Source organism: Megascapheus bottae, chromosome 3 (assembly GCF_031878675.1).
Source record: "Megascapheus bottae isolate mThoBot1 chromosome 3, mThoBot2.hap1, whole genome shotgun sequence".
Classification (NCBI taxonomy): Eukaryota; Metazoa; Chordata; class Mammalia; order Rodentia; family Geomyidae; genus Megascapheus; species Megascapheus bottae.
The window spans coordinates 31,637,189-31,650,949 of record NC_143511.1 but is presented as its reverse complement, the minus strand read 5'-3'; the positions used below and the strand labels follow the sequence as shown (position 1 = coordinate 31,650,949).

Sequence of the window (13,761 nt, the reverse complement as noted above, 5' to 3'; positions counted from 1 at the left end):
CCCATCTCACAGACAGCACATCTATGAATGCTCTCCCCACAGCTGTCTGTCCACCATTCCCAGCCACGCTTTAACACCCAGATAACAGGACCACACAAATGCTGAAGGAACATCTACCTTTCTGAGGCACCTCTAAATCCTTTTCAATAAACAAGAGCCAGAAGGCGGTAATTATGAAGACCCTTTGGCCATAGAAAATTAACTAACCTGACATTGAAGGCATGGCTCAGTTGGTAGAGCGCTAGCCAATGAGCAAACATCAGGTACCGAGTTTGAGTCCTAGTCTCTGACCAAAAAAAAAAAGGAAAGATAAAGAGAATTAGCTAACCTAGTTTAAAGTGAAGAAAAGCTCACAAAGACTACGCTGAATATAGACATACACACGAGGGCCCGTTGCTCCTGAGGCTCCAGTGAAAATTCAGGTAGATCTCCAATATCTGTACTCATGTTATTCGTATGGTCTTATTTCATACAGATGCCTGATTACATGTACTAAACACACACACACACACACATACACACACACACTCGCACACACGCACACAAAGTGTGATAGTAACTACTTAATAATTCATACTCTGAGAGAGGCAAGAAAGTGTTGTCTTTTAGGTTTACTCAGCAAAACTATCCCAGCTTACTGATACCACTGAACACAGAATTGGTAAGAGATGAGCACCAGTGTCTACACCAGTGTCTAACACAAGCTAGCTCCCCACGCTCATGTCCTTTCATAGGAATAGGTGGATAGACAGATAGATAGACCGATCGATCTAATCCACAGGCCCCTAGAGTAGCAAATTCTCATTCCAAATATATACACAAAACCATAGCACCAAACTGCAGAACACACGTAACTCACAGTTCCTGAATGTGCATGTACAACCCCCCCAAATCCTATCCATCCCTATTATTAACATGTCACTGCTGCAACTATAAACCGATGTACAACATTACCAAAAATGCACAAAAACAAGTTGCATATTGCCCTATTGAGTATAGGAAAATCCAACAGAGCTAGATTACATAACAACTAGTGTACAAAAAAATTATTCCATGAATAACCCCCTTCCCCCCAAAACATACAAAACACCACAATCCCGTTACCCAATACTCTACAATTCCTGAACGTGAAGTCTATACTCTATTTACAAACATACAGGGAGAACCCCTCACATCTACAGAATGCATACTCAGGTGTTCTATGAACTCTAATACACATTAGATATCAGAAACCTATATTTATCACCTACACAAGACCCAGCATACCCATAAGCACCACAAATGCAAGCAACTGAACATTCTAATCCAGAACACATGTAAAAAACACCTGTGCCTTTTCTATACTCACAGACCACAAACATATACGCATGAACCTGCACCTGAAACCCAGATCATATGCACAATGTTTTTATCTCCAATGCATGAGGCCCTGAATTTCTTTCTTTTTTTTTTTGCCAGTCCTGGGCTTGAGCTCAGGGCCTGAGCACTGTCCTTGGACTTTCTCAAGGCTAGAGCTCTACCACTTGAGCCTCAGCACCACTTCCAGCTTTTTTCTATGTATGTGGTACCGAGGAATCGAACCCGGGTCTTCATGCATGCTAGGCAAGCACTTTAACCACTAGGCCAAACTCCCAGCCCCCTGAATTTATTTCTTAACACCAAGAAATAAAACTACTACGCAAACACACAGTGCATGATAGTATTTTATGAAAATATAGTCATAATAGTACATATAATTTTATTGCGCTTATATATAGATAATCTCATAAGCTCAAGAAAATAACTTCTATCTTCTATATGTGGAATCATACAAACTCACATAAAATTGCATAGCTTCATTTTGTAAGTCACCAAATTAATCATAGACCTGTTGTTTCTTAACAATGTTCCTTATCTTTATTCTGAAAAACACAGTCATAAATTATGAAAAGCATAGAAACAACTATCTAGCAAGTCCTAAGTACACAAATAATCCCCCAGCATGTCCCCCCAATAACTAACTTTCAAATTCATACTTCCTTAACATAGCATATAGGCACAACACATGTTCTTCTATATTCACCTTGACACTCACACAAACCCAAAATTGATAAGGGGAAAACCCAAATTTTAAGCACAACCCCAATTGCCAATTGCAAATACCCTTTATCCTCACATTGCAAACACAGTCACAAATCCTCTAAACCCAATATCTGCACAGATATCAACCACTCACACAGGCAAATGCACATATTATTATTATTCAAAAAATATAAAATAAAAATAAACTTAAAAAAATTTTTTTCCAGTCCTGGGCTTGAGCTCAGGGCCTGATCACTGTCCTTGGACTTTCTCAAGGCCAGAGCTCTAACCATTTGAGCCTCAGCACCACTTCTGGCTTTTTTCTATGTATATGGTACTAGGGAATTGAACCTGGGTCTTTATGCATGCTAGACAAGCACTCTACCACTAGGCTAAACTCCCAGCCCCCCCAAATTTTAAGTACACACTTATATAATTTCTCAGCTCATGTGCCAAAACATAGACAGCAAATCAACCATACCCTTTTATTATTACAATCTTCATTGGCCAAGCACAATATACATCATATATTTTTTGATTTTTAATTTTTAAATTTTTATTGTAAAGGTGATGTATAGAGGGGTTACAGTTCCATCGATGAGGTCATGAGTTGTGTCATGTACCTGTGTGTGTGTGTGTGTGTGTGTGTGTGTGTGTGTGTGTGTGTATATTTTTGTTGTTGTTGTTGCCAATCCTGGGGCCTGGATCTGAGCATTGTCCCTGAACTTCTTTTACTAGCTCTCTACCACTTGAACCACAGCACCACTCCCATCTTTTCTGTTTATATGGTACTGAAGATTCAAACCCAGAGCTTCAGGTTTGCTAGGCAAGCACTCCACCACTAAGCCACATTCCCAGCCTGAGTTACATTGTATTTTGTTGTCACAACCACCCCTTGCATTTAAAAATCATTTTACTGGAACTAAGGTGTTGTACAGAGGGACTACCACTTCGTAAGCCAAGTAATGAGTATATTTCATCCCCGTTTCTCCTTCCCCTTCCTTTTAACATAGGTCATTTTCCACTGAGTGCACACTGTACTCCCACAGGGGAACAATGAGGGCAGCCCACGAACCCCCGAGACACACAGCCAGACGCCAGACTCCGCAGGGCACCAAGCCCACGGTCACAGGAAAGCACTGCTGCAGTACAGGGGCTCTTAGCAGAGTCCCTTGTCTGAATTGACATTACCTTTTTTTGAGGGGGGAGATAACTGATTCTGGATGCCGTGGCACTCACCACCGACCGTTGGAACGACATTGGCCATGCTCATACCTGCACATGTCCCCCAGCAGGTCAGCAGCCCAACACCTGGAACAGTTTGAACCCCCATTAGTGCATAGCATGCCTCTGCTGTGCACACGTGCTGGCTGCCCAGCTTGGGGCTTGAGCTCACCTTTCAGACCACGCCCCTCAGAGACCCTCAGTGGTCATCCTTCTTAAAACCAGCCTGTCATCAGACGCCCATCACTCACATGTCCAGAGTTACCAGCTGCCACCCTCACACCTAGACAACACCCAGCCACTCTGAACAATCTGTCCCAAGGCAAAGTCTTATACTCCTCTAGGTGCTTTGATTGCTTGCTTTATTCTTTTTATGTTGCAGGTCTGGAAACTTGAACTCAGTGCCTGGGTGCTGTCCCTGAGGGTTTTGTTTGTTTGTTTGTTTTTTGTGCTCCACGCTAGCACTTTACCACTTCAGCCACTTCAGACTGCTTCAGTACTTAACTAGAGATAACAGTCTCAAAAACTTTCTTGCCCCTGCTGGGCAGATCTCAGTCTGCGGAGCAGAAAGGTTTATAGGCATGAGCTAATGGTGCCCAGCTTCATTTGTTTCATTCTTGTTTGCACCTTAAAAAAAAAAAAAAGTGAAAATCTGAAAATTTCATTAAAAATATGTTGGCCTATGGAAAAGGCTGCAAGGACCCAGAGCAGAGCAGTGTGCACAGAAGCAGGATAGAGATGCCTGTTTGTTTGTCCACAGAAAAGAAAACAGCCTATAAAAGCCGCAGGTGCCCAAAGGTTTGCAAATCTTTGGAATTCCTGGAAGCCAGCTGAAGACTCGCCCCAGAGAAACACTGGGAAGGGTGCCTGAAGACAGATGCCTTGCTAGTGAGGAGGCTGCCAAGCCTGCTTCTGTAGAAGCTGAGGCCCAGGGAAGGGAAACATTTCACCGGGGCCAGGGGAAGCTATCGTGCTCTGTCTCTCTGTCTCTGTCTGTCTCTCTAACACACACACACACACACACCCAAGATTAAAATGTTTCTTTTGTCTTCATTTATTCCTTCTCTTTATTGATACAGGTTCTGACCTATATTATTCTGTTATCATTGAAGAATTTCTTTGCTCATTTCTTCCAACAGAAATCTACTGGTAGGCGAGGAGTTTGGCCTAGTGGTAGAGTGCTTGCCTAGCATGCATGAAGACCCGGTTCGATTCCTCAGTACCACATACATAGGGGAAAAAAAGCCGGAAATAGTGCTGTAGCTCAAGTGGTAGAGCTCTAGCCTTGAGAAAAGTCCAAGGATAGTGCTCAGGTCCTGAGCTTAAGCCCAGGACTGGAAAAAAAAAGAAAGAAAGAAAGAAAGAAAGAAAGAAAGAAAGAAAGAAAGAAAGAAAGAAAGAAGGAAAGAAAGAAAAAAGAAATCTATTGGTGACAGATTATCTCAAGCTTTATTTATCTGGAAAGTCTTTTTTGTGTGTGTGCTAGCAGTGGGGCTTGGAGTCAGGGCCTGGTCACGTTCCATGAATTATTGTAAAAGCTTTGATAGCATATGCTTAAGTTCTTGATATGGCATCAGAGAGGTTTTTTTTTCTTTTCTTTTCTTTTCTTTTTTTCCAGTCCTGGAGCTTGAATTCTGAGCCTGGGTGCAGTCCCTGAGCCTCTTTACGCTCAAGGCTAGCACTTTACCACTTGAGCCACAGAGCCACTTCTAGCTTTTTCTGAATACTTTGGAGATAAGAGTCTCATGGGCTTTCTTGCCTGGCTTTGAACCATGATCCTCAGATTTCAGCCTCATAGATAGCTGGGATCACAGGTGTGAACACTGTAGAGAGCCCTTCTGTCTATTTTTGGTTCATATAGTAGCCTCATATCTAAAAGGCCCTATCTACAGGCCAGAACTCTGCCCTCATGGCCTGAGCCCAGCGCCTCAGCTCCAACCAATCCTTTCAGGCACTTCCTTCCTCAGGCCTGCGGGACATTGGCTCTTTCTCCTTAAAATTCCAGGAATCTGCTTCTCTGCCTGTTAGAGGCCCCTGAAATCCAGGGGCACAGCCTGCCATGCACTTGGCCTTCCCTAGGACCAAGCCGATCTCCAGGGGAAGATGGACCCCACTCTCTTTCAAATGCCCCAAGTCCTCAACATCCCCTTGATATGCTTCTCCTACCCCTCCTTCTCCAGGAACCCATGCTTGAGTCTTTCTATGAGCCACCACTACCTCTCTTGGGAAGGAAGATTACTATAGTTGACCCCAAGGGAAGGATGAATACTGAGGGGGAGAAAGAGCCCACAAGCAGATACTGCAGCAGAGCAACAAAGTGGCAGGTTTTATTTGGCTTGATTTTTTTTTTTCCAGGCTTGGTTCCGGGTGTGACATTTGAAAGACACAGAAGATGAGGAAAAGGATCCATTTAGATTGATGATGGGCTGGAGGGAGGGAGACTGAACTTTGGACCAAGGGTCAACACAAGGCCTGCTGTGGGACAGTGAAGATAAAAGGCAGCAGGAGCCAGGTCTGTGCAGACATGAGAGTGCTGTAGGACTGAGCTGAGCCAGAAGATTTCATATGTACTGAAGGGGAAAAATATATGTGAGGAGGTGTGGTCGTGGAGTTCAGGAGAGGAGTTTTCCTCTTGACCTCACTGATCCACTCAACGAAGTAGGCAACCCTGGTGAAGACACTGGGGTGGACAGGATGCTGGCATTCCAGGCCCCAGCTGGCCAGTCCAACCAGAACCCAGACATGGGAGTGGAAGCAGACAAGGGGTCCTCCAGAATCGCCCTGATGAGAGAGAGAACGGTTAGTGTGGAGTCTGAGTCCAGACAGGTACAAGACTGCTGTCTGTGCTGCTCCTGCTTGAGTCAGAACTCCAGAAATCCCCACTTGTGGGGACCCTAGAGCCCCAGGGGAGCTCTGACTAGGTGCTAGAAGTATGAGTGAATGATGTCTATGTGGAAAGCCTCCCATTTTTCCTGTTAAATATCCTGGATTTAAATAACACCTTGTTATATGCTTACAGAAGAAGTGTATACACATTAAAGAAACCCCAGGTCTGGCCAAAAAAAAATTAAAAATTAAATAAAATCAAATAGACATTCCAAGCATCACAGCAAGAGGATGGATTGATTCTATGAATGAGAAGAATCAGGTTACACAGGAGAGATTACATACTCTGAAGAAAGAGAAGGGCATTGGGGGGGTCACAAACAGGTGGTGGAACAGAGAAAAGAATGGAAAAACCGGCAAAAGTAAAACGTAGCAAATATTTCCATTCTGGTTTCCCAGAATGAGTAAGGAAGACTGAAGACACCATTACAAGGTAAATCAGATGATCCTATTCACAAACTGAAAATCCAGCTACAAGATAATCCTGTAACTCCCATATACTCAATGCAGGGATCGGGTAAGAATTACTACCTCCGTGTAAAGGGATAGCTTTAGTGAAGAAATGTTCTGTCACGTTCCCTGTCTTGGAGGGTGAGAGCCAGGTGCCACCTGAGAGACTGAGATACTCTGGAGCCTGACAACAAGGAACACTGGTAGCTCAGGGAGTCTTGAGTCACTTCCATGTCGGTGACTCAAGAAGAGGGACGGCAGATATGGTTCCACAGATGAGTTCAAGCAGTGAAGAGCTCTGGCCAGGAAGGGCCCTGTGAGCACAGGCTTTCTCCTGTAGGGTGAGGATGGAGTTCTAGACTTCTATTCACAGTAATCAGATAACAACAAAGAACTTAGTCTATAGCCAGCTTAGTATTTAGTATCTAGGGGCCTGTCTCCCAGCCAGAAGTATTGACTGCTAGACTTAAGCCCAAATCCTCTCAACCACAGCCTCTCTACCTCAACCCACCCACAAGAGGAAGGTGAATTGCTTAGGCTGGGTCTGAAAAATGCTGAATCTTGTACCTAGCTGCTGCATCCCAGCAAGTATCAATTGTTGGGCAGGACTGAAGATCCTAAGTTCATATCATCTCATGAAACTTCCATAGCCCCTGCCTTTCCACAGACAGGTCAACTTCTGGATAGCAACTGTAAGCTTGAGATCAGTAGACAGATAAACTACCTCTAGAACAATGAGAATGAAGAAACAGAATCATACTCTAGAAGAAACTCACGAATGAAACAGTCAGATATGAGTACCATCTGTACATCCTACGTACAAAAAAATTCAGGATCATTTAAAGTTCCAATATGAAGATAATTGTTACTCTTGGACATTTGAGACAAGAAAAAGACAAGCGAAAGCAGGCAATGTGTCCATGTGGGAAAGTTCAATCAACTGTACACCTGTAACTTTTTACATGTTCTTCTTTATTGCGATGTTTAGAATACACACCAAAAGGGATGTGGTAGGAGAGTTCTCCCAATGGCTAAAGAAGGGGCTAGTCTGGCAGGGGGATACTACTGTGGAATGGAACCCAGGGAAAACAGAGAGTGAATGGACACAAGAAGCCCATGCATGTCCACAAAGAAAGCAAAGGTGAACCTAGGTCCCCTGGGCAAACTGAAGCCCAGAGAATAGGCACAAGAAAAGCAGGTACCAGTTTTACTCACTTGGCAGATGGCCCTTCCGGTTGAGATGGACCCTGCACACAGCATCTCTTCGTGCACATAGCCTTTGACTTTGCCAGGTATTTGTCCATATAAGGTATTACAGATGTTACTCTCAACCAGGTCCACCTTACCCTCCTGGAGTGAGAAGGGTGGCAACAGTTTCACTGTGAAAATAAGCAGGTAGTCAGCGAAATGTCCCCATGGCTTAGGCCAAGGAAGCCCAGGCTACTCCGAGCCCACTCTCACTATGATATCTACTGCTACCCCTAAACATGAAGGTTTCTCAGATTAGCTGAGCTTTATCATTTGCTTCAGTCCTCCATCCATTCCTAAAAGTTCCTCTCCATTTCTCAAACCTTTCCACATTTCATCAGACTCACCGCAACAGGCTATATTCTACTATTACTTCATGACCCACTCAATGGCATTCAGCAAACATTCATTGACCCACCATTAGATGGTTATTCCCCCTTTGTTCCATCCACCCACCCATTTTCTCATACTCATCCTTCTATCCAGTCACTCTTTCACCAATATCTCCATTATACTCCCTTTCCATCTACTGTGGCAACACATCCAACCACTTACACCTTCCATTCACCTCCACACACACCCTCCTCCTCTCCCTCTCCTAACACAACCACCCACATCATCTATCTTTCCATATACCTCTCTCCTTCCTACTTTGCAGCCATCCTTTCAATAATCCACCCACATTTCCATCTATGCATCTACCTTATCTATCACTCATCCATCCCTTTTCCCTTCCATCTTCTTAAAGCCCTCTTAAGTCTCCTTATGATCTATCCATTCACCAAATCACTCTGCTATTCATTTACCCAGGTACTAGGTATCTTTCAGGCATCATCAATATAAGGAAGCATATTTGATTGGGGAAACAGAGGAGTAAAATAAATAAATAAACAAATGGATTTAATAAGTAACATGAAGGAAATAAAATAGAGACCTGGTAGGTAGTAGAGGTTGCCTATTTTACTTTACATGACTAAGTAAAACTCTCAGAGGAGAATATGAGTTCTGCAGGTCAAGATGGAAGTAGTCATATAAAGATTAGAAAGACCAGGTGAAGTGGGGGAGGAAATGGCCTGGGTATATTCAAGCATCAGTGAGGTGGCTGGTGTAACTTGAATGGGGTATGTGAAGGATTCAGGAAATGAGGCAGATAGGGAGTATGGTACCACATCATGTAAGACCTTATAGGCAAGGTGGGAGTTTGAATTTTATGACAAGCACATGTAAGAAGGAATTAGAATATACTACACATAGAAATGATGTTGTTTGTACTGCATAGTAATACTGTCATATGTGCCAATATACTACGCCCTGGGGCACAGATTACTATGTTAAAACAAGACATGAGGGCTGGGAGTTTGGCCTAGTGGTAGAGCGCTTGCATAGCATGCGTGAAGCCCTGGGTTCCATTCCTGGGTACCAAATACACAGAAAAAGCTAGAAGTGGTACTGTGACTCAAGTAGTAGAACATTAGCCTTGAGCAAAAAAAAAGCTCAAGGATAGGGCCACAAGTTTGGCCTAGTGGTAGAGTGCTTGCCTAGCATGCACAAAGACCCAGGATCAATTCCTTGGTACCATACACATAGAAAAAGCTGGAAGTGGTACCGTGACTCAAGTGGTAGAGTGCTAGCCTTGAAGAAAGCCCAAGGACAGTGCTCAATCCCTGAGTTCAAGCTCCAGGACTGGCAAAAAAAATAATAAAAGACATGAAGGAAGATGTAGAATGCATGCAGCTCAGTCCACAGTAACCAAGATTTTTATCTCCCCTTTTTGCTCAATTAAATGAATGGATAATTTATTTTTTAAAAGAAGACATGACCTTGGAAGTGGCGCTGCAGCTTAAGTGGTAGAGCAATAGCCTTAAGGTGAAGAGTTTAGGGACAGCGCCCAGGTCCGGAGTTCAAGTCCCATGACTGACAAATCAAAAAATACATGACCTCTCCCTTCAAGGATGAAGCACTGCTTCATGTAGGTGTATGTTTAACATTAGCTGATATATGAATAGAAAGTGTTCCTGACATTTAATGGATAAGGACTAGGAATGCTAGCAATCCGGAATCAATAAAGACATATTCTCATTTGTGTGTGTGTGTGTGTGTGTGTGTGTGTGTGTGTGTGTGTATAATCCCTTTTAAGAAACAACATGCCAAACTACAATCCTATAATTATAAACCCATCTTCTGTCTCCATTATGTCATAAGTATGTTCTCCAAATCATAAACAATCCTTTCTTTAAAATAAGTATGCCTGGGTAGAAGTCTTTGCCTAAATTTCTTAACTTTCAAAACTCTAAAAAACAAAAATTAAGGCCAGGTGCCAATGGCTCATGCCTGAAAACCTAATTACTCAGGAGATCTGAGGATCATAGTTAGAAGCCAGGCCAGGAAAGAAAGTCTACTGTTAATTAAATATCAAAAATCCATAAGTGAATCTGTGGCTCAAGTGGCAGAATACTAGCCTTGAACAAGAAAAAATATACTTGGGGAGAGAGTTAAGGTTCTGAGTTTCAAGTACTAGACTGGCACAAAAACAAAAACAAGGTTTTCTCCATTATTTGGTTTCACCTGACAAGACAGAATAGTCTTTCATAAAACTAAAAGAGCCTTAAAGCAAATCATGTTAAGTGAGGTAAGTCAAGCCCAGAAAGACAAATGGTGCATATATTCTCCCCTGTGTGGAAGCTAGATCTAAAATACACCGTGACATGGTAAGTTATATAGGACTCTAGGCATTCACACTCAGTTAAGACCAAAAGAGGACACTCTTGGGAGTGGAACACAAAGGCACAATAGCATGTGCATCTGCTCATATAAACTAATAGCAAAATGAATTCCAGGAAATGGAAACAAGAGGTATTTTTTCTTTGTTACTATTTTTGTCTCCTTTTCTTTCTGTCTTGTTTATCCATCTTTGCGAGGATTAGGGAGAGGGCACAAAAATGGAGGGACCAAGAATAAACAAATGCAGCAGTGGAACTCACTCCACACTGTTGAAAATGAACTATGCAACTTGTGGGTGGGAAGGAAGGGAAAAACTGGGAGAGTTCAAAGGGCTGACATTGTCCAAAAAAATTGCCTATGTAACCATAACCCCTGTGTACATCAGCTTTATAATCACAATTTAAAAGAGACAGGCCTGGCCCAGTCCTCATCTTATAAGACATGGAAATGGCTGTGGAGCCAGCCTGGACTTCTTCCTGATTGTGCTACTTCTCCCTTCTTTCTCACATGCTTCTTCTCCTCTGTCTCCTTGCCCTCCTCTTCCTATCCCTCCCATCTCTCCCCTGCTCCTTACTGTCCTCAGAGATCATGCCCCAGCCAGTTATCCAACAGGATGTATGACCAGGCAGCTGTAAGTCTATGGGTGGGAGGCAGACCGGAACAACGGAAGATGTGAACTTCACAGGTTGTTGTAGCTGCAGCATGGCAATATCACTCCCGAAGGGATGAAGCTTCTCAAATTCTGGGTGGATGACAATCCGGCTCACCAGTATATTTTGGGTGTGCTGGGTTTGCTGATACAGGTGAGTGTTTCCCAACATAATCTGATAGTTCTCTGGGTCGTGAGATTTGCTGGAAGAGACAAGACAGGACCCATTATCACCATGAGCTGAGTGTGGGACCAGCCTTGTGCTTCCCACAGCTCTTTCCAGGCCTCCAATTTTATAGAAGTGATCAAAAGAAAAAAAAAATCACTTGAGCCAGGTGCTGATGGTTCATCTGTAATCCTGACTACTCAGGAGGCTGAGATCTGAGGATTGTGGTTTGAAGCCAGCTTGGGCAAGAAAGGCTTCGAGACTCTTATCTGTGGCTCAAGTAGTAGAATGCTAGCCTTGAGAAAAAGATGCTCCTGGACAGTGCCCAGGCCTTGAGTTCAAGTCTCAGAACTGGCCAAAATAAGAAAACAACTGCAACAACAACCAAATGTCACTTGGCTACTTAGAATGTGATTCACTGGAAAACGGGGATGGTGAAGAGACACCTAGGTCTGCAAGTAGCCTGGACACGTTCTATGGATGGTCACAGAGCACATCTGTGTTGTGGGAGATGGACATACAGGACAGGAGCCTTTGTGATAGAGTTGATGGTGAAGGATGAGGAGGAGCTGGGCATGAAAAGAAGCACTGGGTACAGAGGAGTAACCCATGTAGAGGAGGAACTGTGAGTAAAGGAAAGACCAATGTGTGTTTAGTGGCGGCAGACAACCCGGGGCAAAACCCTCTCTTTACTACCTTGGCATCTTCTGACCTTGCCAGACCCTCCTTAAAGGTCCCAGGGAAGAACTCACTTGAGAAAGCAGTGGGCTGCAGAAACCAGCCACTGGGCATCGATGAGGACTGCTCCACAGAAGTGCTGGCTCCGGAAGAGCAGGCTGGCTTGCCATGGCCACTGGCCAGCCATTGCACTCTGGCCTCCAAACACCTTTCCCATCACCTTGGGCTTCCCACAAACTGTGAAGACATTCCAACCACCTGTTAGAGACACACTATTCTGTGTCCCAGAATATCACCCGAACAAGTCTTTCCACACCATTTCAAGTTTGGTAGATCAAAGCCAAAGTACAAGTGACCTGGCCTAAATGGCCTACTGCCAGGGATGGAGTGACCAAAAACATTGGCAAGCTATATGGAAATAAGATCACAAGGGCTATGAAAGAGTAGCCCATTCTTGAGTGGGCCTGCCAAGGGCAGGTGTACTTGGGAGGGATGCCTTGTGACATTTTCTCATGTAACACATTTTTAGGTCTACCTTTCAGATCAAAGAAATGATGTTCTCACAGGCTGCTATTGTCACTTGCTCAAGGTGTGGCCCCTAATGGCTGTGGCCATTTCATTTCATCCCAATATCCAGGGAGAAAGAATGACAAACAAGACTCAGTGTAATTTGAGGCAAGTCTCTCCTGCTACCTTTCTCACCACCCCCTTCTCTCTCCCTTCCTCTTGCTCTTTCCTTTTCTGCTCCCCCTCTCCTTCCTTGTCTCTCCCCGCTCAGGGTTTGAATTTAAGGCCTCAAGATACTCCATTTCTAAAAGAAAGGGTGGACAATTTGGGTTCTAAGACACACCTAGAAGAGGAGCAAGAATGCTTTGTGCCCAGGCCTAAGCTTCCCAGACCTAACAGGAGAAATTTGTAGGCTCAGCAGCAGCCTCTGCTGCTCCCTATCCTCCTCCAGCCCACACCAAAACACTCCTGTTCCTCTGTCCTTCTATTCTGCTCCAGGGCTGGACAGATGTTAGACATTTATCCAACCCCATGCTGGGTCCTGGAGTATATTCCCATCTCACCCACCTTGGTCGATGCCCACGATATCTGGCTCCGAGGTGAAGGCCGGTAAGATGTGGGTGCGATTTGGCGCTGGCCCCACTCCCTCCCACTCTGCCTTGACCTCCAACCGACCCTGAGCCCAACCCTCAGAGCCCTGGGGCCCAAGAGTCGTTGACCCCCAGTCCAATGGTGATCCAACGTTTCTCTGCTGGGTCCTCGGAGCCTTGGAGGAGCCTGGGTCACTAGGCAGTGTAGTGGGGGTAGTTTTGGGGGTCAGGGGCAGCAGCAGAAGAGGCAGAGGCCAAAGCAGAACGCAGGGCCCACTGAGAGTCATCACAGTTCCTGCGCCCATGCCAAATCCCTGGAAGAGGCCCCCGACCGCTCCCTGACCAGGGTTTGATCTTGCCCTACCCAGGATGGACCCTGCCTTGAAGCCGACCAAGACACCCCAAGACAGTGCTTGACCTCAGTTGGATCCAGGCCCTCTCTCCCTCCCTGGCCCCGCCCTAGTCCTTCCTACAACAGACTCCAACCGACTCAGGGGTCCTGGCACAGCCCTGATCCCAGCCTGACCCCAGGCTTCCACATATCCACTAGGAGAAGGCTAGAGAATTGGGACGGGATAAGA

At 44.7% G+C, this 13,761-nt stretch overlaps 1 protein-coding gene across 1 annotated transcript in view; it reads right to left on the bottom strand.

Moving 5' to 3' along the window:
• LOC150065219 (putative serine protease 47) overlaps window positions 1-13,537 on the bottom strand; it is a 29,482-nt gene extending 15,945 nt beyond the window's left edge. The window contains exons 1-4 of the mRNA XM_090329787.1: window positions 13,158-13,537; window positions 12,158-12,320; window positions 11,165-11,442; window positions 7,837-8,000 (exon numbers count right to left, since the gene is read on the bottom strand). Of these exons, the coding sequence (XP_090185913.1) occupies window positions 7,837-8,000; window positions 11,165-11,442; window positions 12,158-12,320; window positions 13,158-13,485 (933 nt within the window). The 5' untranslated portion in view covers window positions 13,486-13,537. The remainder of the gene's footprint in view (window positions 1-7,836; window positions 8,001-11,164; window positions 11,443-12,157; window positions 12,321-13,157) is intronic.
• Window positions 13,538-13,761: the final 224 nt, after the last annotated feature.